The sequence below is a fragment of the Ylistrum balloti genome, unplaced genomic scaffold, assembly GCF_031769215.1.
Source record: "Ylistrum balloti isolate Yb309-2 unplaced genomic scaffold, AGI_CSIRO_Ybal_v1 Utg370418, whole genome shotgun sequence".
Lineage (NCBI taxonomy): Eukaryota > Metazoa > Mollusca > Bivalvia > Pectinida > Pectinidae > Ylistrum > Ylistrum balloti.
The window spans coordinates 448,900-475,202 of NW_026782283.1; the positions used below are offsets into that span (position 1 = coordinate 448,900).

The following is a 26,303-nucleotide window of genomic DNA, read 5'->3' on the forward strand; positions in this document are numbered from 1 at the left end:
GTTGTGGTTGTAGATAGTTACTCGGGCCATACGACCTGTTATAGTGTTAAAATATATTTTTACTTACTCTCTTATATACATTGGTATTACTATAGCTGATAAACTCATGTTTTTCGAGCTATCATGACGTCAGAATTAATGAAATTACGTCACACACCTGTGCTTTTCATTAAGACGTCACAATTTCATAATGACGTCACAAATGAGATTAAAGAGATACAATGTTCAAGGAAACTAAGTTTGACACAGAATTTTGTAATAAAAAGGAAATAATTAATTATATGATGGAATAGGTTTTATAATCGTTTGATGTGATATTTTAAAAGGAAAGCCGCCTGACTTTACATATCAATGTACCAATAGATCGGTGAATTTATAAATTTGATATTTTAAAATTTATCTTAATTTATTCTAATGAATAGCTTTAATGTTAATCACTGATTAATTACTTGGTTGACTAATTTAAGGCTTTATCGATTTGTTGTTATTGATTTTAAGGAAATAGATACAAATTATCGATTTCGCAAAAAAAAAAAAAAAAAAAATCACTGACCCTGCTGTATAGTCATGTGCACAGTACTATGAAAATATTAGGGTGAGCAGACGTCTCCAGATGATGTCATCGACAACCTAAGACAGGCGATATATTAATAGGCTCATGGATATCATACAATATTGGTGAACTTAATCTTACGATAAACAAAGTGCTTTAGGAGATCTTTTCATCAACTAAACAAACATATACGACTGTGTTCAATCAAGCATGAACAACTATCAGGGATACCAACACCGAAGGTTATTTCTGTCTTAAATGGTCTAACCGTGTTTTTGTAAATGTTCAAACAATTTTGAAGTTTAAATTCCGCGTCCAAATATTGGGTAGGGATCACAAACTGGAACACTAATGTCTACAAACAACTATCACAAGGAGAATGCCCAGTCAAGTGTCGTAACCAACGTAAACATTTAAATTCCAGCTATAGTTAAACGGACCTGGGATACCAACGAATTTGACCAAATTTCAGTTGTGTGAAATAACCCTTCGTTAATTTTAATGTACACGTTTGTAAGACGTTGTATATATTGTAATGTGTCCCGTGGATACAGCTAAGCGGTCACCTATATACAAGTGTTGACCACGGTCAACTTCTCACAACTTGAATGATTACATGGATACGACCCTCAAACATCCACACAATCCTACGCAGTTAAAATTACCGTAATTACGGCGTATAGACCTGTTTAATTCTAAGTGATTATAGACCAGAGACATAGAGAAAAAGTGAAATTTGCGTTTAATCATTCACCATTTTATACTTTCTAAATCCCATGTTATACATGATACACAGTAACATATCATGTTTATATGTTTACCGGGTGAATCACTTCGAACTTTGCAGACTCGCACATCTTTATGCTTTTTCACTTTCCTATATTAATCACTAGTGTCGATGTGAAATGTTTGGTGTAAATGTGAAATGTGTAGTGTAAATGTGAAATGTTTGGTGTAAATGTGAAATGTGTAGTGTCGATGTGAAATGTTTGGTGTAAATGTGAAATGTGTAGTGTCGATGTGAAATGTTTGGTGTAAATGTGAAATGTGTAGTGTCGATGTGAAATGTTTGGTGTAAATGTGAAATGTGTAGTGTCGATGTGAAATGTTTGGTGTAAATGTGAAATGTGTAGTGTCGATGTGAAATGTTTGGTGTAAATGTGAAATGTGTAGTGTAGATGTGAAATGTGTAGTGTCGATGTGAAATGTTTGGTGTAAATGTGAAATGTGTAGTGTCGATGTGAAATGTGTAGTGTAGATGTGAAATGTGTAGTGTAGATATGAAATGTGTAGTGTAGATATGAAATGTGTAGCGTAGATGTGAAATGTGTAGTGTAGATGTGAAATGTTTGGTGTAAATGTGAAATGTGTAGTGTCGATGTGAAATGTTTGGTGTAAATGTGAAATGTGTAGTGTCGATGTGAAATGTGTAGTGTAGATGTGAAATGTGTAGTGTAGATATGAAATGTGTAGTGTAGATGTGAAATGTGTAGTGTAGATGTGAAATGTTTGGTGTAAATGTGAAATGTGTAGTGTCGATGTGAAATGTTTGGTGTAAATGTGAAATGTGTAGTGTAGATGTGAAATGTGTAGTGTAGATGTGAAATGTGTAGTGTAGATGTGAAATGTGTAGTGTAGATGTGAAATGTGTAGTGTATGTGAAATGTGAAATGTGTAGTGTATGTGTAGTGTAGTGAAATGTGTAGTGTAGATGTGAAATGTGTGGTGTAGATATGAAATGTGTAGTGTGGATGTGAAATGTGTAGTGTATATATGAAATGTGTAGTGTAGATATGAAATGTGTAGTGTAGATATGAAATGTGTAGTGTAGATATGAAATGTGTAGTGTAGATGTGAAATGTGTAGATATGAAATGTGTAGTGTAGATATGAAATGTGTAGTGTAGATGTGAAATGTGTAGTGTAGATGTGAAATGTGTAGTGTAGATATGAAATGTGTAGTGTAGATATGAAATGTGTAGTGTAGATATGAAATGTGTAGTGTAGATATGAAATGTGTAGTGTAGATGTGAAATGTGTAGTGTAGATGTGAAATGTTTGGTGTAAATGTGAAATGTGTAGTGTCGATGTGAAATGTTTGGTGTAAATGTGAAATGTGTAGTGTAGATGTGAAATGTGTAGTGTAGATGTGAAATGTGTAGTGTAGATATGAAATGTGTAGTGTAGATATGAAATGTGTAGTGTAGATGTGAAATGTGTAGATATGAAATGTGTAGTGTAGATATGAAATGTGTAGTGTAGATGTGAAATGTGTAGTGTAGATGTGAAATGTGTAGTGTAGATGTGAAATGTGTAGTGTAGATATGAAATGTGTAGTGTAGATATGAAATGTGTAGTGTAGATATGAAATGTGTAGTGTAGATGTGAAATGTGTAGTGTAGATATGAAATGTGTAGTGTAGATATGAAATGTGTAGTGTAGATATGAAATGTGTAGTAGATATGAAATGTGTAGTGTAGATATGAAATGTGTAGTGTAGATATGAAATGTGTAGTGTAGATGTGAAATGTGTAGTGTAGATATGAAATGTGTAGTGTAGATATGAAATGTGTAATGTGTAGTGTAGATGTGAAATGTGTAGTGTGGATGTCAAATGTGTAGTGTAGATATGAAATGTGTAGTGTAGATATGAAATGTGATGTGAAATGTGTAGGTATGAAATGTGTAGTGTAGATATGAAATGTGTAGATATGAAATGTGTAGTGTAGATATGAAATGTGTAGTGTAGATATGAAATGTGTAGTGTGGATGTGAAATGTGTAGATAAGAAATGTGTAGTGTAGATATGAAATGTGTAGATATGAAATGTGTAGTGTAGATATGAAATGTGTAGATATGAAATGTGTAGTGTAGATATGAAATGTGTAGTGTAGATATGAAATGTGTAGTGTGGATGTGAAATGTGTAGTGTAGATATGAAATGTGTAGATATGAAATGTGTAGTGTAGATGTGAAATGTGTAGTGTAGATGTGAAATGTGTAGTGTAGAAGTGAAATGTGTAGTGTAGATGTGAAATGTGTAGTGTAGATATGAAATGTGTAGTGTAGATATGAAATGTGTAGTGTAGATGTGAAATGTGTAGATATGAAATGTGTAGTGTAGATGTGAAATGTGTAGTGTGTAGTGTAGATATGAAATGTGTAGTGTAGATGTTAAATGTGTAGTGTAGATATGAAATGTGTAGTGTAGATGTGAAATGTGTAGTGTAGATATGAAATGTGTAGTGTAGATATGAAATGTGTAGTGTAGATATGAAATGTGTAGTGTAGATGTGAAATGTGTAGTGTAGATATGAAATGTGTAGTGTAGATGTGAAATGTGTAGTGTAGATATGAAATGTGTAGTGTAGATGTGAAATGTGTAGTGTGTATGTGAAATGTGTAGATATGAAATGTGTAGTGTAGATGTGAAATGTGTAGTGTAGATATGAAATGTGTAGATATGAAATGTGTAGTGTATATATGAAATGTGTAGTGTAGATATGAAATGTGTAGTGTAGATATGAAATGTGTCGTGTATATATGAAATGTGTAGTGTAGATATGAAATGTGTAGTTTAGATGTGAAATGTGTAGATGTTAAATTCCTTTTGGTTTGTGATGCATTATCCTTGACGTGTGATTCATGTTAGTGCCTGGGATTTATTAATAGATACAGTTCCGACATTTCATCACAAAACATATTTCAAAACTGGACTTAAACACACCCTGTCTATCTCACAGGTATATACTTTGTTCATTTTTTGAGATTTGACTTTGAATAGTTATCGAAAATAACGTTTTCATTAAGAAAGACATGTTTTTTTCTTTGTGTTTTGTTTTTGTCGTTACTTTATTTGTTGTTATTATACTTTTCATATTTCATACTCTGACCGTCATCAATGACCTCGGCAATTCACTTTCAATTGCTTGAGTGTGGTTCTATAAATCCTGTGCCGAAAGGACTTAAATACACATGCAATTCTTCATTTAAAATAAATTTTCAATCCTCTCGGTTAGTGTAGTTACGGAACATCTGAATATCTCTCCGCATGTGTTGTAATGCGTCAAAAGTCAATAGCTGATCATCATGAAGATCAGACGCGCTTCAGCTTCAAGAAAAACACATTTCGAAAATATACGGATTGTCGTTAATGTTTTGTATCTTTCTGAGGAAGCTCTTGAAATACGGCAATCGATCTATAACTCAGAAAGGGCCAAAGTTACTGAAGTGAGAAACATACGTAAATTGGATAAAAATTCCAACATAATGGCGTCTTCTGGGAAAATGTCCGTGACAAATTCAAAACAGAGACAGGCGAACACAATGTCAGAATACAATAAATGCCACAGGTAAGAAAATGGTTGAACAGATGCAGGTGGCGTGTATGACACAGACATTGGAGCGTGCACATTGATTTGTCATACCATGAAAAGAGAGACGAGAGATGTCGATGTAAAACGATTTTATCTTGATCAATATTCTGTTTCCGTATTTTATCAATAACAGCTTATAAAATGAAGGTATAACAACAGTTCCAGATAGCGCCCACTATTAATTTCCTGCAACATTGAACGATCTACAGATAGTATTACATTGAAGTACCTGTACTCCACTAACTTAATCATACGGCCACGTGATTGGTTGATTATAAAAAGGAATGATTTTGACACTTAACGAGATTCAATACAGACCCCTTCCTAAAAAATATCGTAAAATTTCAAGAGAGATTTCCTCGACGTTTGAAATAGTTTGTGTTTATCCTAGAACTGTCAGTGATATGAAAACCGGAAATTGCGTTTAACATGTTCTGTCGTGAATTTGATGTTTTCCGTCTTTATTACTGCACCAATATCCAGAAATCTCCTCGCTCACAACCAATTCACCAATCTGTACGATAATGGCGATATCTTTCTATTGGGAATTTTCTACTTTTGAATAACAATAGCCATGCATCCTCAACCTACATAAATATGCGTCACTATTGATTCGATATTGATCTCAATGAAAATACTCTATTTCTTTGTGCGGTATAAGGTCGACATGTTTGATGATCATTAGTTTGCTTGTAGTTCCGATATTATTTACCTTCTTCTTATTTTGAAAACATCACATTACTTAATTGAATTGACTAAAATGTATATGGTAGGTATCGTCGTTGAAGCAGAAGACGCTTGCTCTTCTTGAACACCTGGTCTTTTTCTCCTTGTACTCGTTAAAGAGTCTCCGTAGAAACTTTTCTTTTGTTCATGTTTCCCAAATGTCCCATCAGCATTGGGTTTGAATTAAGATTCTGTACTGATGTCGACGTTTTCTTTGTTGTTTTATACCAACATTAAACATTGTGACGTGCTAGGTAAACAGCAAGGAAAAACGTCTCTATTGCGTACACGACAATAAAATACATTTCTGAAGCGTAAGCTATAAAGTATATTTTCATGTATCAAATAATAATTCTTTTGAATCAACATGAAATTAGTGGCATTAACAGTTACACGCTTACAGCGAAATCAGACAAATAGTTGTGGATACATAAATTCCCAATTTTATTTGACGTTGACCAATTTGTCACTCACCATTAAGTCACACCATCACTGTATCCTACAGGTAGCCTCTAAAACAACATTTCAGCCCCTAAACTAGTGAAATGTGTTAGAAAAGAAGTTCCGATTGATATCATTGTGAAAATTAAACAATTAAAATTTTGAAGACACTGAATATTTGGTTTATTCAATAAATACCAACAGACCCATATCTAACAGAAGCCACATGTTTTAATGGCGTGGTGTAGGTCTAATCCTTTCATTGTCGAAATGTTATAGAGGACTTCACTCTTAAGAACATTGTGGTTTTACGAGTCTTGTCATTGCTCTGTATATAATGTTATGGGAGACACTGATGAGGTAATATTCCCCTAGCAACGATGTTATCAGGATAGGCATTCTGACGCCGGTACGTTACTGTAGCATGCCTTTCACGTCCTGCACAGCTTTCCAACCATATCTGAACATAAAATAGAAGCTATGGTTTCAAATCGGCAGTGCAGATTTAGCTAAATAAGATTATCTACTTTGAAATAACAACGTATATTAGCAGTTGACAGGTAAATAAGCTGTTACATACAACGAGGCCAATTCAACATATCTAAGTCTAGTCCGTCGTGAAAACATTTGAAAATTAATATACTTTCCTTATCAACAACTTTCCCTGTATTTGTTTATCGAAAAAGAGAGAGAATTCTCACGATAAAACGTGGCTTTTGATCTCACGGTCGTGTTTTCTTGTTTCTTCATTTCATCACCAAAATTTATTACATACAGTGTAAAAATTAGCATTTGCAAGACACTAAGAAGATAAATATGTCGATAATATCCGGGCACTTCAGAAGAATTTCGACAATTCTCGTACCTTTATATATTATAATACCATCTTTCTTCACATCCATATCTTGAAAGATCTCGTCCTGTAATTCTTCTTCGAGAACATCACCAGTCCCTGATAATACCGTCCGAAGAGTACGGTACGAAACAGTCCCGTCGCCTTTTTTGTCAAGCGTCCGGAAGGCGTCCATTAAAGCGTCCCTTTCATTCACAGCCGCGTCCATTCTGGTCTTCAACTTGTCTTTGTATTCGTCAAACTCGATATATGTGGACCCTGTGAACACGGAACACCTTAAAAAGTGTTAATGTTAACACTTGGTGATATAGTGTATATCGGAAATTTTTGCGAGAATCTAATTTTCTGCGAATTTAGAGACCCTTTCAAAACTACAAGAAAAAAATGAAATCGTGAAATGAACATGTTTCCTTTGATATTGTATTCGTATGTGTAGTGAATATATAGAGTTGGCGAACCTACATGCCCCTGAACCCTTTCTTGTCGTGAATATGTGTGTAATGAATAAATTTCGTATCTTGGTGTGACTGCTCAGATAGATCTCCAGTTTAAGCTAGACCCTATACTGATGTTTATGTAACACATGCCCTTTGTGAGATATTCAATACTTCAGAGGAGGCCTGTCAAATTTCTGGACCAAGAAATTGCCGAAAAAAATGAACTATGCGAAAATTGCAAAGAGTACATTTTGGGGATATTTGAAAAAATTCACAGCGCAAATATATCCCGATATACGTTACCCAGACACGTTTCCAACTCAAATTAGTTGCAAACGACAGCAGCGATTTATGGGCTTTAATAAAAATTGTATCAGCAAAAACCTCAGATCGTAAGTACCCATCTGTCATTCTCGTGATTATCCATATAATTCTCACCGTCAGCATCACACTCGGCCAGTAAAGTTTGAACCTCTTCCTGTGTCGGGTTGAGTCCGACACTGTGGTGCCATTTAATGAGTTCCTCTACAGACAATCGTCCATCTTTGTCTATATCAATGGCGTCAAACATCTCTCGAAGCTCATTTTCTTTGACAGAGCTTTTATCTTATAACAGAAGAAAACTTTACATGGTCAACTTCAAAAAAGTACGAGGGAGTAACACAAAGTCTTCTGAAATGTTTCGGCAACATCTACCATATACACCTATGGCAATCACAGTAATGTCATGTTCTCAATACTGGAAAAGGGGTAGTGCTGACAATTTAACAATACGGAATGTCGCCTTTCGATACTCAAGGGTTACGGTAACTTCCGCTCTCTCAACCCCTGGAACATCTCATGGCATAATTAAACGTTCGATGTGCGACACCTTGTGGACAAGACGAAAATATTAGTTCGATCCTTTGATGTACATCGAATGTATCTCGCGGTCGCGTAACGGTATGTCGCTCCTTTGTAATCTTGAAACGGAGCGTATCAGCCTGTGATTGGTCAATGCTTTTCCTCCTGGAACCAATCAAACTACTTCGCTTGACCTTCAATTTTGCCATGACATGTTCCAGGAGTGGTGATAGCGAAAGTGATTGTAAGCCCTGGAGTATCGAGGGTGAAGGAATAATAACGGGCATCAAACATATAACACTTTCATTTGCAGAATAACATAATGTTTTCTCATGATATTTTGATGTCGCCCATTATACTAGAGTTTTCATCAACTTAGCGTGACCAACATTTGAAACAGGATTTCATAATCTTGTGGATATTTTTGTTTGGTACTGTATACTTTCGAGTGAAATGTCGCGTGATTTATCTATGTACTTTTTTTCGGTAAACCGCGTTAAGCCTTGCTTTATTGTCCTTACTACCATCAGAAAACTACAATTAAAACCTATATCTATGGTGAAATAGATTTACTTAAAAGTTAGCTGATCATGTTGAATTTGGTTTTAGTTTTGGAAATTTTAGTTTGGAAAAGACATGGTTACTGACAACTACTTACATTATGATAAACACTTAAATGGTAAAATAACGAAAGTGAGGATGATGACAGCAAGCTAGCTTATAATAAAAACACTAAATGATACAACTTTGCTATAACAAATATGATGGTATACATATGCACAAGTGATTTAATGCCGATTAAGCGATTTTGTACCAACCCGTGACTTGTATTTGATGTACTTCCGTCTGTCCGTCCGTCCGCTCCTCCTCATTGGTTGCACGTGGTTCTGACATACTGACGACCGGCGAAACTATTACGGAGAGAAATAGGTCAACACGGTAACGTATAACATACACACATTATACTATATCCTTGTGATTGTGGTAGGGTAGAATTTATCATCATCGGGGGGGGGGGGGGGGGGGGGGGGGGGAAAGTTGGCCTTTTTTTTAGATCCTAGTAATTTATAAATGTTTTAAATCAACATTTGAATTATCAATATTTAATGTGTCTAATAATAAAGATTTGTACAGATGTTAACATTTTGCCTTTCAAGTACTGTTTGTCTCGTTATCGGATTAATTACATCATTTTAAACCATAAATAGGTAAAATGGAGATTCTAGAAACGTACGTTTCATCAACATTTTGAATGTGTCTCTGCAATAACCACTATGAAATCCTGACCTTGAGGAAGTGACAGAGTAATAGAAAGCAAACTCTCTAACAAAACACTGACCTAATTAGTCCTGGATACATTTGACAGGAAATCATATTTCATGAAAACTATTTCAAACGCAGATATAGAAGTTAAAACTCATTGTGAAGCGATCTCTGCGTCAGCCATTTTTGTTTCTACGTTAACCATCCTTGTGACCAACAGTTGCTTCTTGGAAGTTGTATTACAAAGTCATCAACTTAATATTTTGATTAAAGAACTAATTCACATTGGACACAAGTTGCAATCAAATTATGTCCTGCTTATTTATCTTGTTTGACGTAGCCAGGAGAAGTGATTGGTCAGTGGAGAATAAGGCCCTCGGAAACAGGTTACAGGTGGTAATTTAATATAGAAATTTTTACGAAAGTTGAGCAATTTCACAAGGATAAAGAGCAAGAAATGATCGTGAAATAAATGTTGATAAATAACATTAATGATTTCAAAAAAATAATTTTGTCTGAATTTAACAAAACACTTGTACTTCAACAATCTGCTATTTTGCCACGTTAAAAATCGAATTACGTTTAACATTATTTGGTAGGTTTTGCGATTCTCAGAGGAAAGTCTGTTGCAGAGGAAAACAGAATAATATACAAATATATCTATGTAAAAACGCCCTCCCCCGCCCTCCACTTAACAACACCCCCCACCAAAAAATCCCTGAAAAAGAAAACAATAACAAAACAAAACAAACATGATTGAGCGTGATGAAGGTATTACTTACTGTGTCTGTGACAACAGAGGGTGAGTTTGTCGATCCTGTACATAAGACTGACTGAAGCATCTAAATCTTACCACACCAATAAAAAATACAATAGATCTGTAAAGGGGGATTACACCAACAACACCTCAGCTACAAAATATTAGCATGGAGTAGTTATGGTGGCCGATAGGTGCCATATCGTTATTTAACTTTGATGATAAAATAAATCAACAGAACGGAATAGCGAAGGGGAAAAATACATCTGCGAACCAAAACACGAACTAAAATGACCTGATGTATTCTCCCGTCTAATTATCGTTATTTCGCCCCACTTATAGTAGTTACTTCGCCCCACTTACAGTATTTCGCCCCACTTACAGTAATTATTTCGCCCCATATATTATAGTCATTTCGCCCCATTTACAGAAGGTATTTCGCCCTACTTATTAGTTATTTTGCCCCAGTTACAGTAGTTATTTCGTCCCACTTCTTATAGTTATTTCGCCCCCCACTTACAGAAGTTATTTCGTCCCACTTATAGTTATTTTCCCATCAAATCAACATCATATCCCCAACTAATTATTGTTTTTTTGCAATGATAATTTTCGTTATTTTGCCACACTGATTGTCGTTATTACACCACATCAATTACCGTTATTTCGACCCTTTTACCATTGTTCTACTGAATAACGAAATGGCACGTATTAGCTACCATCACTTTGTACAATCTTAAAGATAATATAATATAATGTTTGACTGCAAGGAATTCTTTTGTTACCATAAGGTTGAATGGATACTTCTCCAAACATGTCTATCATGTATTATTTCTGATATTTCCGAAACATAGCAATGAATTTCTTAAAAATGTGTAAAAAAAGGCATGCATGCAGAGTTAGACACAGAAGAGCCAAGCATTACATTAAACTGCATTATACAGCTATTTCATCCTTCCAGGACTCATCAGTGTGCTAAGAGGAAAGATGAAAGTTTAAAACTTGTTTGATCAAAGGGGTTTCTCGAGGATAAGTTACCGGACGACAATATCTGTTTGTGATAAATTATTGATACTTTATTTAGAAGAAAACTGGGTTGCTGATGAAACAGTACTAAATTAGGAAGGCTTGTTGGTGTGGATATTCTAGTGTTGTATGAGATATGGGTTCTGCAATTCTAACCTTCAAAACGATGCACCCGATGGCCAAACACTTTGGTGTCAACCTCTAGGAAAAAGTGTAGAAAGAATTAGATAATGGATACATACCATATATTAGACGGATCGCTCGGGTATGACGATCATTTAAGTGCATATTTACCACTTTTCAATAAAATATTTTTAATACAGTTTGTTGCGGAAGGCTTCAGTGAGGCATCAGCTACAATTTCAAAATTATATGGCATCCTTGATTATAAACAAGAGTACCGCAAAGCGGAACAAAATACGCCCGTGAATATCCAAAACAGCAAAGGGGCATAACTCTTATTCAAATCGTCTAATCAAAACTCCGTTCTGGAAAACACAATTTAAAATCATGGTGATTAAGACTACCAAGTTTCATAAAGATCGGCTGAAACATGTTGGAGGAGATCTCCGGACAAGATTTCTATAGTGAAATAAACGAAGGGGCATAACTCTTATTCAAATCGTCTAATCAAACACTCCGTTCAGGAAAACACAATTTCATATCATGGTGATTAAGACTACCAAGTTTCAGAAAGATCGGCTGAAAAATGTAGGAGATCTCCACACAAATTAAAGTTTACGACCGACGCCGGATGGACAGACGGACAGCGCCATACCATAATATGTCCGTCTTTCAACGGGCGTATAAAAACATATTGCTATTACAAAGGCAAACACAAAGGAGAGCAACTTCTCAAAAATCTGCAATCTATTTTAACTGGAGCTACTAAGGAACCCAAATTTACAACATCTGAGCAACAGGAGAAAAAACTGTGGTATGACATAGGTTTACAAAATAACCAACAATGTCTGTGAGAATGAATCTTCAATCTTTATTAAGTTCAGTTCGGGTCAAAAAGCAAGAGGTTACTCATAGAAAATTTACAATAAGCAGTTTTCCATAAGCAAACCTTTGTCAAATGTGTCATGAAAACTAGAATTAATCTTCAGGAAAATGTATTTTCAGTCCCAACCATTCATTCTTTTTAAAATAGACTTGATAAACACGGGGAAAGTCAAAATCTGAGTGTGATTATTGATATAATATTTGTTAATGATATTATCCAAGGCTACAATCATTTCAACCTTCATGATTTTGTAATTGTCATTCTATTCGATGTGAACGATTTTGTAAGTACAGGTAAAGGATATACATTTTCATATCAACACAAATATACAGTTTCTGTAACTGATTTGTTGCACATTCAACGGTACAGTGGCTGTTATATTGTATTTATCTTTTATATAATATGCAGGCAAAACTAGAAAATATCTGTAAGACATGCCCCTTCTCCCAACCACATAAGTATCATGGTTTATTGGATTTGCGAATGATTCCAAGTATGGCCACGATTTAATAAGGTGTAGGTGTGTAATAAAACACGGAATAAATACAGAATAAATATGAACCTTATCTGTTGAAAAGTTCTCGAGATATGCCATGGATTTGTGATGGATTCGACAAGACGGCCACTGGTAGCATTATATGCTCCATTTTCCTCAAAATGGCATAGAAATGAGGGTGATATTATGAAATCTCTGTCACCCACTAGATATTTTTGCAGATGTGTACCTGTCTAGTCACCAATGTTAGATGTAAGCTTCATTTTATTCCAGCAAAATTTTGCAATCTGCAAATTTTTGGTAATTTTGAAAATACGTTCCTTTATTTCCATTATTTAATGTGTTTTCAACCTAAATTGATTACAGTTGTAATAATAAGTTTTAAAACGAACAGGATTGAATTTAATTAACAAAACCATCAATCTCCAGCCCTGACCTTCACATAGGTATGTTCATATAAAAAGATAAAATGCAATTTCCCTTCGTTGAATCAAAATAAATCATTATAAACACCAAACTAACTATTTTTCACATTTATCACTATAACCATTTTGAGTTGAAGAATAAATTACTATATCTGAGAGACTGATGATAGATTTGTATCACTTGGTATCATATCGTCACTTCCGTGAGCAAACAAACACATGTCTCTCGTCCGAGGACACCCGTCTGGATGATGGGCATGAAACCAGCACAGCATGGTTTTGATTTTTTTGGTTCGACTTAGTTGTGAGGCTTTACTGAATGGCTGGGACAGAGTCAAGTCTCTTAGCTGTACTTTACCACCAGACACTGTCAACAATAAACAGAATAAATAGGTGCCATTAGAGATAATACAAAATATTGTAAAGCAGATTTTACCCTGAAATTAAAAGTCAATCTTTGGCGATTTTCTTCATTAACATGAAAAATATATTCTCAATGGCACTTCTTAAATTAAACTAAAAGCAAAATTGTTCATATGACAAGCGATTTCGGAGGGATCTTGGCACCCACCATTGTTTGATTTTTATATGCTCTTTGAAAGTTAGATCTTTTCCCTTCTTTTCAATTTTCTTCTCTGTTTTTGCCCTTAATGATGGAACAATTGAACATTCCTTTGCAGAAATAGTGATGAAAATCTTTACCTGCCAAATCCAAAATGGCTGCCTGTTGAACATTTTGTTATTCTAATCAGTTTCAAACTCAAACAGGCACAACTAGGGAACAACCTAAGAAACCTATACATGAAATTTGAGAAAGATCTATAAAGTAGTTCTCAAGAAATAGTGACAACAAACTTTCGAAGTCAAAATCCAAGATGGACGCTTATTGGCCCTTTTGATTTTTTTTCTGAGCAGTACCAAAATGAAAACAGGCAACCAAAACAACAATTGACCTAAAATACTTAGTAACAGGCTCAAACTGTGATTTTTATTTCTGTTTCATCAATATTCAAACATCTTCTACTTTTTCTTGAAACAACAGAGTAAACCATCAATCCAGTATAAGGAATTAGTTAACATATATATCATTCTGTAGCTATTTCTCACCATTAAACACCATGTTGTGATTTCTAAGCAGTGTCTGGAGACCACCACATTCTGACTTCAGCTCCTTTAGCACATCTTTGTCAAACATCTGAGCTACGTCTGACAAGGCCACAGATCCTATTCAAAAAAATTATATATCAATGACCTAAATCACTCGATAATTTGGCTGATGTCAAAAATATCATTATCCAATCTGGAAAGTCAACATTTATTTTGTCTGTATGACTTACCTCCCTTGTGCCAGGTCCTCCCATCTTTAGTTTGTCGAACCTCTGCATCCTCTGCCGCCATTATCCTATCGAAAACTTTATTCACAATTAATTCCTTTACTTCCTTTTTCACATGTTGACAATTGCGTGTCCGTTCTGTACTTTCCCGTGGTTTGAACGTTGATGTCCACTGCAGTCCACCGGGATTTTCTTTGTCAAGTCTTAATTTCTTATTGTCACTAGGAAAGCTTTGGTCCGAGTTTGAAGCTTTTGAGTTGATAAGAGATTTATTGTCAATAGAAGTCAAATGCAGATTTTCTCCCTTTAACCTGCTATTTTCACACCTGTTCTTTATATACGTAGTTCTTTTTGTGTCTATGACAGATTCCTCTTCTTTGCTGTAGGTTCTGCTCTTTCCGATAAAACAAACCTGTAATGGAAGTTGACTAAAATGAATGTTCATATTCCCATACAAACCAATACAAATGTTTTGCAAATTTCTAAAAAAGGTTGCATTAATCCTGCTACCATGAAATACATCCTCGGCCAAGGTTTAGCTCTACATTTGTACTGACCTTATCAAATTTGATTAAAATCTTTAAAGACTGGAAATTGTCAATAAGATATAAATGTCCTTGCTCCTATACAAACCAGAATCTGATCAGGTGTAGGAAATGATGTTATGATACTATAGGGTAAGTGTGAACCAGAATCTGATCAGGTGTGGAACATGATGTTATGATACTATAGGGTAAGTGTGATCCAGAATCTGATCAGGTGTGAAACATGATGTTATGATACTATAGGGTAAGTGTGAACCAGAATCTGATCAGGTGTAGAACATGATGTTATGATACTATAGGGTAAGTGTGAACCAGAATCTGATCAGGTGTGGAACATGATGTTATGATACTATAGGGTAAGTGTGAACCAGAATCTGATCAGGTGTAGATCATGATGTTATGATACTATAGGGTACGTGTGAACCAGAATCTGATCAGGTGTAGAACATGATGTTATGATACTATAGGGTAAGTGTGAACCAGAATCTGATCAGGTATAGAACATGATGTCATGATACTATAGGGTAAGTGTGAACCAGAATCTGATCAGGTGTAGAACATGATGTCATGATACTATAGGGTAAGTGTGAACCAGAATCTGATCAGGTGTAGAACATGATGTCATGATACTATAGGGTAAGTGTGAACCAGAATCTGATCAGGTGTAGAACATGATGTCATGATACTATAGGGTAAGTGTGAACCAGAATCTGATCAGGTGTAGAACATGATGTCATGATACTATAGGGTAAGTGTGAACCAGAGTCTGATCAGGTGTAGAACATGATGTCATGATACTATAGGGTAAGTGTGAACCAGAATCTGATCAGGTGTAGAACATGATGTCATGATACTATAGGGTAAGTGTGAACCAGAATCTGATCAGGTGTGGAACATGATGTTATGATACTATAGGGTAAGTGTGAACCAGAATCTGATCAGGTGTAGAACATGATGTCATGATACTATAGGGTAAGTGTGAACCAGAATCTGATCAGGTGTAGAACATGATGTCATGATACTATAGGGTAAGTGTGAACCAGAATCTGATCAGGTGTGGAACATGATGTTATGATACTATAGGGTAAGTGTGAACCAGAATCTGATCCGGTGTGGAACATGATGTTATGATACTATAGGGTAAGTGTGAACCAGAATCTGATCGGGTGTGGAACATGATGTTATGATACTATAGGGTAAGTGTGAACCAGAATCTGATCAGGTGTAGAACATGATGTTATGATACTATAGGGTAAGTGTGAACCAGAATCTGATAAGGTGTAGAACATGATGTTATGATACTATAGGGTAAATATATCTGTTCAGTTGTTTTTGAGAACATAACACTGATTCAGAGCATAATGGACAGACAAATAGACACAGATAGCACTATATGCCCCTCCCCACTCACCCCCTATAAAATAGTGGAGACATAAAAAGAAGGAATAAAATTTATTTGAAATGGTTGGAATGAGAAAAGAAGGGATAGATGGGATCGGATTGGATTTCAGCAAACTGAAATAGGTAGCTTACATAACATCTTTCCACTCTAGACCACCAGATCAGATGAGGATGAGGTCTTAAAGTATTGCAGCTATTCAAAATCACACACTGACTGAAGGCTGGCTGGTTTTTCAATTTATCAAATTAAGATATAAACATTTATCGTCAGTTTGGTGTAAGTGTGAGAAATAAAACAACAGTGACAATCCCAACATACCGCAGCATTAGATATGATCTAAGGGACATAACTCTGTACAATACCAAGTCCTGTAGATTTCAGACTCACCCGTTTAACAGACGGAATCCTGAGGGTGTCCTCCTCCACCTGGAAGCCACAGACTTGTCCTACCTCTATAACCCAGTTGAGAAAGCAACGGTAACTACTCTGGCCACTGACCTTCTTGTTAAACTTGCGGTCAAAGTCAAATGGACAGCAAGGTAAGACAAAATAACGGCATGTGTATGATGACCTAGGAAAGAAAACAAGTAGAGAGGTCATCAATAAAACAAATCTTGATACCAGTATACTATCCATTCACAATCTTAATGAGAAATCCGATAGAAGTTCCATAGATATCAAATAATGCCTATTCCATTAAATCCTCTACATGTATATTTACTTAACTCCAAAATAAACCACTTTATTTGATTCTCCATCTATTACTTCTAAGAAAAATCATCAATTAAATTCTATGGGTGGTGCCCTTAGCAAAACCTGGAGTTCTGGGTAGGGATAGATTTTTTACTGAAATAGACCTGTATGAATTTAAGAAATGGAGCTCCAGAAAATTCTTCATGGGTAAGTTCTACTCTATAACATTGTTTTCTTGGTATATATATATATATGTATGTTTGTCATGACAAAGTGCAAAATGTCAACAAATATGTAAAATAAAAAATGACTTACAGTGGAAAGGCAGCATTATACACTGTGATGACAAACCAGTTTTTTTGTAAAGCATATTTTGCTTATAATGACAAGCACGAAACATATGTTAGGATGACTAGGTCAGTGCTGTATATATATATATAGATACAGATAATGTACCTTGCTGCCATGACTGGTATCCATGGTGTTAGCTCATCACTATGGTTACCAATCAGCCAATCATATTGTGGAAACAAGGAGTCACATGATGGAATGATGGTCTGTTCCTGAAAATAGAAGATTACAATGTTCAACTCTAAAGTTTGGTTCATATAAAAACAAGTGGTTGTCTGTCCATGTGATAGACAAGTCAGTTATATAAGGCAGAGTGTCCTAGTCTATTAAACTGAAAGATAAAATACTTTCTTAGAACTCTCTCTCTTAGTTAACATGGGTCTAAATGTTTTTAGCTAATCTGTGAAGTAGGCATGTATTATTTACTGCTATGAGTGTGAAAACATATCTAGATATATATTACTATAATCAACACTTACCTTGAGGTCAGTCTCCGGACCGTACATATCCCAAATGTTTCTCTTCCGTATATCTAAACCAACACCAGGATGCTAAACAGTTGTGGAATAAAGAAATATTTTAATTTGTTTAATCATTTAAACGTGTTTGATATAGAAAATAACTTAACTCAAGGGAATGTGTTTTATTGCGAGAATTAGTTTGAAAATACATTAACATTTGTTTGGACAAAATTTCAAGCAATTTTACAACTGTAGATTATACTGAAGAAAATGAAGGACACAGAGTACAAAGTATTATACATTTTTTTTGTCACGTAACTTAAGAAAGCAAAAGATAATTCATAATTGTATTTTATTATAATTAAGCTTAAACGTATTCTGCACAAGTTAGGATTTCATAGGATGCTTTTGAAGAAAACTGTACAAAAGTATCTACTTCTGTTCTTATGAAAATCACACACCTCAATTTCTCAGTTGAACAATCATATCATTTTTGATTTGCAGAAATTCTTTATAGATCTGACTATATTGATTTACAAATGTCACACGACCAAACTGGCCACAGGAACAAAAATTTGATGTTAAAAATAGTTTTAAAAGTCACTAGAATGAATTCTTAAAAGGTTCAGAACAGCCAGATATTTCAAAACTTTGGCAGAATATTCCTTTAACCACAATAAAAGGTGTTTATTACTTTACAGATCTCTACCAGCCAATCAAAGTGAAGTAACGCACAATGAAGACGGTACATCATTTTTTGTTAATGCATAAAAACATACATACTTTATTTATCTGACAATAAGCCCATTTTTGGTAATAAGCCCACCCCTGGAATTTACAAACAAGTGATATTTCATTGTCCTGTAATAAGCCCACCCAAATCTATTTCTCTTCCGCAGAATGATACCAAGTGATATTTCAATGTCCCATAATAAGCCCACCCCTTTGTATCAGTGGTAATATGTAAGCTTGTGGGCTTACTGTGGAATAATCACAGTACTACCTTGCCTTTTAGCCATAAGTAAAATTTGCCCCAAACAGTTATAAAGAATCAATGTTATTCACTAAATCAGGCTACAATACTTACACCCTCAGAAGCCAAGATATGAACAAGTAATCCATTCCCACATCCCATGTCTACAAACGACTGCTTCTCACTCAGGTTTTTCTCCTTTCGCTCTTGTTCCCAGATTAACTGTTATAAAAGATAAAAAGGTTAAATCATTGAGACATTTCGTATTTTTAAACAAATTTAAAAAAATTATTGTTGGTTTCTTATGAATGTGTACTATGAAGTCAAACATCAAATGTCACTTTTAAATTAATTGTTTATATATACATAACCCTTTCAGTAAACCATCTTTATCTATATTTGCATAATGCTTTCATCTTCATTAATAAATTAGAACCTTAGACACAAAAGTGAACTTCATAAGAATATAAATACCATTACTCACATGGTTGTTATGGCTACACTTAATAAACTTTTGAAAAACAACAGTACACCAAACAGAGTTGTTGTTTCATTGCTTATCACATTGTCAAATATCCATTTATGGAATAAATTGGAAGCAAATTTACATACAATAGTGAAAAGAGTAGGAAATGTAAAGAGAATCCTTCAACTTTCTTGATATGGCATTTATAGCCAGTGTAAATGACACAGTATTTCATGTAATCTTGCCTGCACAGCTGTAATTTCTAAAGACTATAAATTCTAAGACAACAGGAAGGAGTGTTCTTAAAATTAACCAACTTCCGACTAGACGTTGGTAGTATCCTTTAAATCCATTATTCCTTGCCAAGGTTTTCACAAATTACGGCTCATTCGGGAAAAGTTACACCAAATTTCAGCCGCTGAAGTACCCAAAATGTGGTATCCCATGACATTATATTGTTACAAGGGAGATAACTCTAAGTCATTAATGTACTGTCAGTATTATATATCATATCCAAATGAACAGATTATATACAGTACAATACCTTACTCACCAAGAGATAAGCAGCTATACCAATATCTTCATAAACAAATTTTGATGGATCTGTTTTCTCAGGCCAGTTCTGAAACATCCATACATCCAAACGACAATGTTATGAGTACATACAACAGGGTGGGGTTGAAGTTAGGTAAAAAACTCTAGATTGAATAAATGGTATAGACATTACCTACCATACCTGGGTATGAAGGATATAATTTTCTTTTTCAAGTTCAGACAGGACAATGTCAAAATTTCATGAGTAAAATTTTAAATTTAGTTAAGCCATCTTATGCTATATATATATGTATATATTTATATTAATAGGAAAGGGCATCAATAATGTTTTTGTAACTTGTGCTTAATCCGTTTGCTTATTTTGACGATAAAATAAGTTTATGTTAAACAAGAATGGGATTAGATAACTGGACTCTGATATGATATCAGTATTTCTGTTGCTGCTATATCAATAAATTTTGTTGGATTAATCAACAGCAAATAAAGAAAACCCACCTCTACAAATCTTTTGCCATACTTGACTTTGAGTTGGTTGTACAAAGCGTTGTATAAGTCTATTCTGACCAGACGTAGAGATTTCACAGTTGTCTCCAACTTTTTCTGTTCGCTCCAGTTTGCAATCTTTCGCAAAAGAATATTTGTAATCCAGACATCTGAGAGAATTATAGATGTGTCCAGTTCAGTAGTAGATGTGGTAAGTGCTTGATCAGAACCACTCAGGTCTATGTCTTTTGAAACCAGTTCAGATTCTGAACCAATGAATTCACTGTCAACTGGTTCACATTGAGAAGTGGAGAGATCAAGTGCTGTTCTGCTTTGTCCAGTTGCAGAGGGTTCTGTATTTGAACACCAATAGTCCATTTCAGTTTTGAAAACCCTCAATAAAATTCTGTTAAAAAAAAAAAAAAAAATCAATAGCATCGAAATTGAACAAAAAAATTACTTGATTAGTTTCTCTGTGTTTTCACTAAGATTTCAAAAAATGTGTTTGATTTTAGAAAACAGCTAACTAGATATTAACTAGTGACAGAATTACTCCCCTTTGTGGATTCTGACTGATAATGGCGTCACTTTGCACAAAATATGAATTAAATGCGCCAGACAGATTGACGTGGTTGAAAATCCAGCAGTAGCTACAATAATGTATGGGTAAATACGTAAAGCATATATTTTCCTGTCTATTTTAAGAGAAAATGCAGGCAAACCTTGGCTTGGTGTTCCGCTCACAATGCACTAGCTGGTAGCACCGATTTCTGGAAGCTTCTACACACTTCTGTTTGTAGGTGTCACTTACTGGGCAAAACCAGGCACTCTTCAAAGTGGCATCTAATTAAAAATATATTACAGAATTTGGGGAATACTACCAACAGTGGAAAAGGGGAAATTAGGGGCTAGTTTGAGAAATGGAGAAAATTTTGGACAGCCCTTTTGGTCTTAATTCAAAAGAGGGACAGAGAAGGTATCGGCCTTAATACAGGATATAATGACACAGCTAACTGTGGAAATTTTAATGTAACTGGAAATGTGGATGGGCTTATCATTAGGCACGGGCTTATTACTGGATAAATAGTTTGCTTGGTTATGTACCAATAGATATTAACCTGAAATTTATCATATAGAATCAGCTCTAATCACACATATATAAATATACACAAAGGTTTAAGTATACTTCTTGTACATGTATTCAAACATAGGCCAAATGGAATTAAACATATGTTTCCTGTTAGAGGTTTACTATTCTTACTTTTAACATGCTTTTTTGAAAAACTGTCATAAAACACTAAAGGATGGCACATGGTTCATAAAAAGTATCTGTATCTGTATCGTTAAGTTATATGTTCTCAGCAAGGCTACATGTTATGATGGAGGAAGAGTACTCTAGTCGTGGTGCCTCACCAGGTTAAGTTTGAAAGATTCTACCTTGATGTTAGAGACAGCACTGTCTTCTAGATGGTTCTAGTCGATTGCAATGCACACACAAACACAAAAAAAGGAATTTCTGTACTGCTCAGTTTTGTCTTGTGGAATGACTATTAATCAAAGTAAGGAAACAGAAAACATGCATTTTCTTTTGACTTACCATAACATATAACTTCCTTTACTACTGGGTGTGCATCATCCCTTTTGGGGTAGATGTCCCTGATCACGATCACACCTTCTCCCTCTGGGATAGTGGACAGACCAGGAACTTCCATACAGGAATTATCATCACCCTTAAAAAAAAGGAGAAGAAAAAAAAAAAAGGAAAATTAATATGTTAAATCATATGTACAGAGAAAATTGTTTTCTTCAACTTCTGTGCTTTGGATTCAATATTAGGAGTGTGCAAGTATACATGTAGGCGATAAATAAAAAAGAGGGGGGAAATTGGGAAGAGCACAAATAAATTGTGTGAAAAATGTTTGGTAATTAAGATACAGTAACAGAGTACACTGTAATGATATAAACACTGTCCGTGTACCGGATAAGGAACGGCCTTTTCCAGATGATGAATGGAGACAGCCACGAAAGGCGAGTGCTCACTTTATACTACAAAGTCTCTGGTTTATGAAAAGTATCTGACTGGGACAAGTACCACACAAAACCCAGAAATATTTGAAATTTGTATTCCAGCATTTGAACAGTGCTATAAGGGTCATATTTAATTGTTAGCCCTTCACGAAGTTTAGCGATCTGTTGAATTTGGTATCGAGACAGCGTTTGCTGTGAATTTTTGTTCATTATGAAATATCTAAGCAGTCTAAGTTTTCTTTTCATTGTCAGCGAGACATTGCAATTGTGTTCGGTTCTAAGTGATATATCATTTACGCTCATCTCCCTACAATATTCACAAAAACCAAGGAAAACAATCTTTGTTTATATTACTGACTGGTCCTCAGAATTATATAGCAACATTGACACAAAAAGTTATGGATTGGTTCCAAAAACTTATCCATTCCAGTTGTGAATTGGTCCAATTGATGACTGCAATGGGATTTAGAATAAATTGGAAACACATAAATACCAAAGACAATATTTTATATCTTTAGTACTTCTTTAGGTTTCAAATGGTTTGGTCAGGATGTACAATTAAGTTTTGTTTATTAGAATATGCCTTTTAAATGTTTTGCTTTAAGCCATAACTGGGAAAATAAAAAAAAAATGATGATATCACCCAAAGTAAGATATCAATCAAAAATAAAAAATAAAAATGTACAGCTTTTCCCGAAGTTTCTGCTTTAGACAAAATGTTACGTCAGCTACATTTACCTCATCACAAGTCATTACACAGTTATCATAAAAAAAATGAAAACCTGTTATGGCTTCAATTTCCTCCTGATATTTTATGTGAAGATTCAAGATCCTTAAGAGAAGTTTCATAATTTTACCTTCTGAATTGTGTACATTCTGTTTGTCTATTTTCATAATCTTCCTTTATCATTACTATAATTTTCTTTGACAGATTATGAATCAATGGTGGATCAAAGAAAGTTATATACATTTTCACTGGAAAATTTGTAAAAGTGATAATCACAGAGCTTCTGAAATCATAGAGCTAGTTGTTAACCAGTTTCCCTTCCTACAGCAGGGTCTCATATAGGCCCACCCATAGTCTTGTTGTAACATGCACTTTAACTCCAACAAACAATTTCAATATATGTAGTTATTGAATACGACAATTGTATTATTGAGCTGGAAGCCTGAAACTAGATTGAATCATGAAATCATCAAACAAACTGAGCTTCAGACACACAGACATAAACCAACCTACTAATTCCTATTTTCTTTCAGACTTTGTACTCTAGTAATATGCCTTTCCAAATAACAACACTGTGTCAGCCATCTTAAAAAAGGCCATTCCTTGTACAAGACAGTAATAAAGTATTTACAGTTGCTTTTGGGACTCAGATATTTTGAGTCCTTGACTCATGCTTTCCCTGTGGGACTCATCAAAATTTTAAAATTAGTTTTCTGGAATTGGCCAATAAAATCCTGTAAAATTACCCCTTGGCCAGTTTCAGCATCAACATACATCAAACAAAATAATTATTTTGCTATATTTTTCCTGTATTTATCATAACATAAACATCATCATAAATTATAAACAGCCTGTCAGTGTCATCTGCAGGCTTGACATCTCCTATTAATGGGTCATGGTTGCGTTTTGGTGGTGACGTTTTTGCCTTTTTCGTATCTATTTACATTTACCGTATCTATCGTATCTAGTCGTCCATTCCTCAAAGCCGTCGACACAGCCGACTCAAACTTTTTCTGTATTTGTGTGTCGTCATCCAGAGTAGAGTAGTGTATTATACTCTCTATTCTGGAGCCACACAAACGTCTGTTCAAGACATGAGGTTTGTTTATCCAAACAGTAATGGCGTCTGCAAAACCGTCTGCGTGTCCTTTTGTGTTTTTATCTTTTAAATCACAGAAATCGTTCTTTAAATCAGGACAACCGCATAAAATATGGTCTGACTGAAAAGAATCAAACGCTCGCTTCATATTGTCTGTTGTTATCAGATCATTGACACATCATGGTGAAAGTTTATATGGGCGCAGACATCTTGAATTTCGGGACATAGTATGTAGCCCTTCGGGTAGTCTCGAGACTTTCCTTAATGAAAAAAACTTTTTAAGTTCGAAGCACAGGACAAAAACAATAAAATTACTGTTTTTTTTTAAAAATTTTTGTTGATGTTGTTCTTGTTTTTTGTTATGTTTATTGTTGTCTTTTGCCTTCTTTAAAGTTTATTTTTTTTACATAGAATTTAGTTTTTCAGAGTCAAGGCATGCTAAAAATTCCACACAAAAAATCCACAAGTAATCAGTTTTTACTGTTTTAAATGATATTATCATTATACAATAATTTAATTCTTAATTTCCAGGCATGAAATTTTGTTATAAACTGTCATGTAATGGCCAGTTAGTTTCCTATCCAATCCCTCGCCTCTGTTGGAGTCACGCTCTCATACGAACAGAGAAGATCGTAACTATTGTCTGTGCTCCTGTCCTCCAAGCATTTCCCCCCCCCCCGCCCTTTTTTTGATAAAAATATCCGCTTATATATTTATTTCTCATTTGGTGACAAGAGATTTTGACAGGAAGGGATTGTATAATAATTGCTGGTTATGAAGATTATGTTACATTGCATCAACAAAAATAATTCAAATTTTGAATATACTTTGAAAGTATTAGAAACCAATAGATATTAAGTTCTGTACAGTTATGAAAAAATAGTTCCACCTTCATGTTAAATGGCTTTGTGGTTGCAGTTTTGTTCAGACAGAAAAATAATTACATATCATCTCTTTCCTAAACAAATCAAACTCCAAACATTTTTCCCATCGGCGTGAATGTAACTTGAGAAGTAGTTCAGACTGTTTGTTCAAAAGGAAATATGATGGACTTTGGACCAAAGCGAATAAATAAGATTTGGTCAGGACAACCTCAAGATTACTTCATCTACGTTTGATATCATTGCCATTCCTCAATAATATTTCAGATAAAATTTGGTTGAAATTTATCTAAGCATTAAAGGAATGGTGTTTTATAGCAAACTATTATGGACTTCCCCTTTTGAAGCACTATCCCTAAGTCCCTGAGGATCGAATAAACTTTCTGAATTTAAAAATGATTCTCCACCCCCAATGATTTTTCAGACCAAATTTGGTTGAAATACATTCTTCATTCAAGCATTGAGGTAGAGTTGATTTCCTACCCCCAGTGATGCTCCTGATCGAATAAGGTTAGAATCCGCTCTGGCGTTAAGCAGGAGTATTGTTTTAAAGCAAAAGTTTACGGACGGCAGACGGCGCACAACGACAGACGATGCACGATAGCAATAGGTCACTTTGGGTTAGATAACCCTAAAAGCAAACAAACACACAAAAATGAAAAAGTAAAAAAAAAAAAAAAATTGAAAAAAAACACCAACAAAAAAGCAAACAATAACAAAACTAAAAGTAACCCTCCCAGAAATAATAATAATAAAAACCAAACAAAAAAACGGAGGGATTATAAGATTCATTCAGTGACACGTACTGATATGGGATGGGTTGATAGGTTATAAACAAATAATTCAAGTGTTCTAATGATTCAACAAGAATAATTTTTTTAAACAGAATCGTATTTCAAACTCAGTTTAAACGTAAATTCAATAAAACAAAGCCGGGAAAATATGAATAAAAGAAAGATTTACAAGGAGACTCCTAAGAAGTACAGGGAGACTTAAACCAGATGTTCCAGAAAGGTAAGCGTTTTCTGTTTCCACGACGACACTCGCTATAAAATCTAATCGATCCCGGTAAGTAATATCACATTTTCAAATGGTCACAAATTC

At 34.7% G+C, this 26,303-nt stretch overlaps 2 protein-coding genes across 2 annotated transcripts; both read right to left on the reverse strand.

The window, feature by feature from the left end:
* Positions 1 to 6,526: 6,526 nt before the first annotated feature.
* On the reverse strand, positions 6,527 to 9,475 carry LOC132554605 (calmodulin-A-like). The gene is made up of 5 exons (XM_060218927.1): positions 9,463 to 9,475; positions 9,047 to 9,139; positions 7,824 to 7,991; positions 6,961 to 7,206; positions 6,527 to 6,555 (listed from the first exon to the last, which is right to left on the reverse strand). The coding sequence occupies exons 1-5, from the start codon at positions 9,473 to 9,475 to the stop codon at positions 6,527 to 6,529; spliced, it is 549 nt and encodes a 182-aa protein (XP_060074910.1).
* Positions 9,476 to 12,243: 2,768 nt separating this feature from the next.
* Positions 12,244 to 24,510, reverse strand: LOC132554615 (probable tRNA (uracil-O(2)-)-methyltransferase). The gene is made up of 12 exons (XM_060218935.1): positions 24,170 to 24,510; positions 22,062 to 22,194; positions 21,187 to 21,307; positions 20,477 to 20,870; positions 19,980 to 20,048; positions 19,075 to 19,182; positions 18,006 to 18,077; positions 17,632 to 17,738; positions 16,870 to 17,053; positions 14,539 to 14,947; positions 14,309 to 14,425; positions 12,244 to 13,568 (listed from the first exon to the last, which is right to left on the reverse strand). Exons 1-12 carry the CDS (start codon positions 24,464 to 24,466, stop codon positions 13,348 to 13,350), a joined length of 2,232 nt encoding a protein of 743 aa, XP_060074918.1. The 5' UTR covers positions 24,467 to 24,510; the 3' UTR covers positions 12,244 to 13,347.
* Positions 24,511 to 26,303: the final 1,793 nt, after the last annotated feature.

Coding starts and splice junctions, on each gene's coding strand:
- LOC132554605 (XM_060218927.1), bottom strand. Junction 7,992..9,046: donor ACATCAAATACAAGTCACGG/GTTGGTACAAAA, acceptor TTCTGTTATAAG/ATAAAAGCTCTGTCAAAGAA. Junction 7,207..7,823: donor GGCCGAGTGTGATGCTGACG/GTGAGAATTATA, acceptor CCGTGTTCACAG/GGTCCACATATATCGAGTTT.
- LOC132554615 (XM_060218935.1), bottom strand. CDS start 24,466: ATGAAGCGAGCGTTTGATTCTTTTCAGTCAGACCATATTTTATGCGGT. Junction 20,049..20,476: donor ATGGCAAAAGATTTGTAGAG/GTGGGTTTTCTT, acceptor TGGATGTTTCAG/AACTGGCCTGAGAAAACAGA. Junction 17,054..17,631: donor ATACCAGTCATGGCAGCAAG/GTACATTATCTG, acceptor TTTCTTTCCTAG/GTCATCATACACATGCCGTT.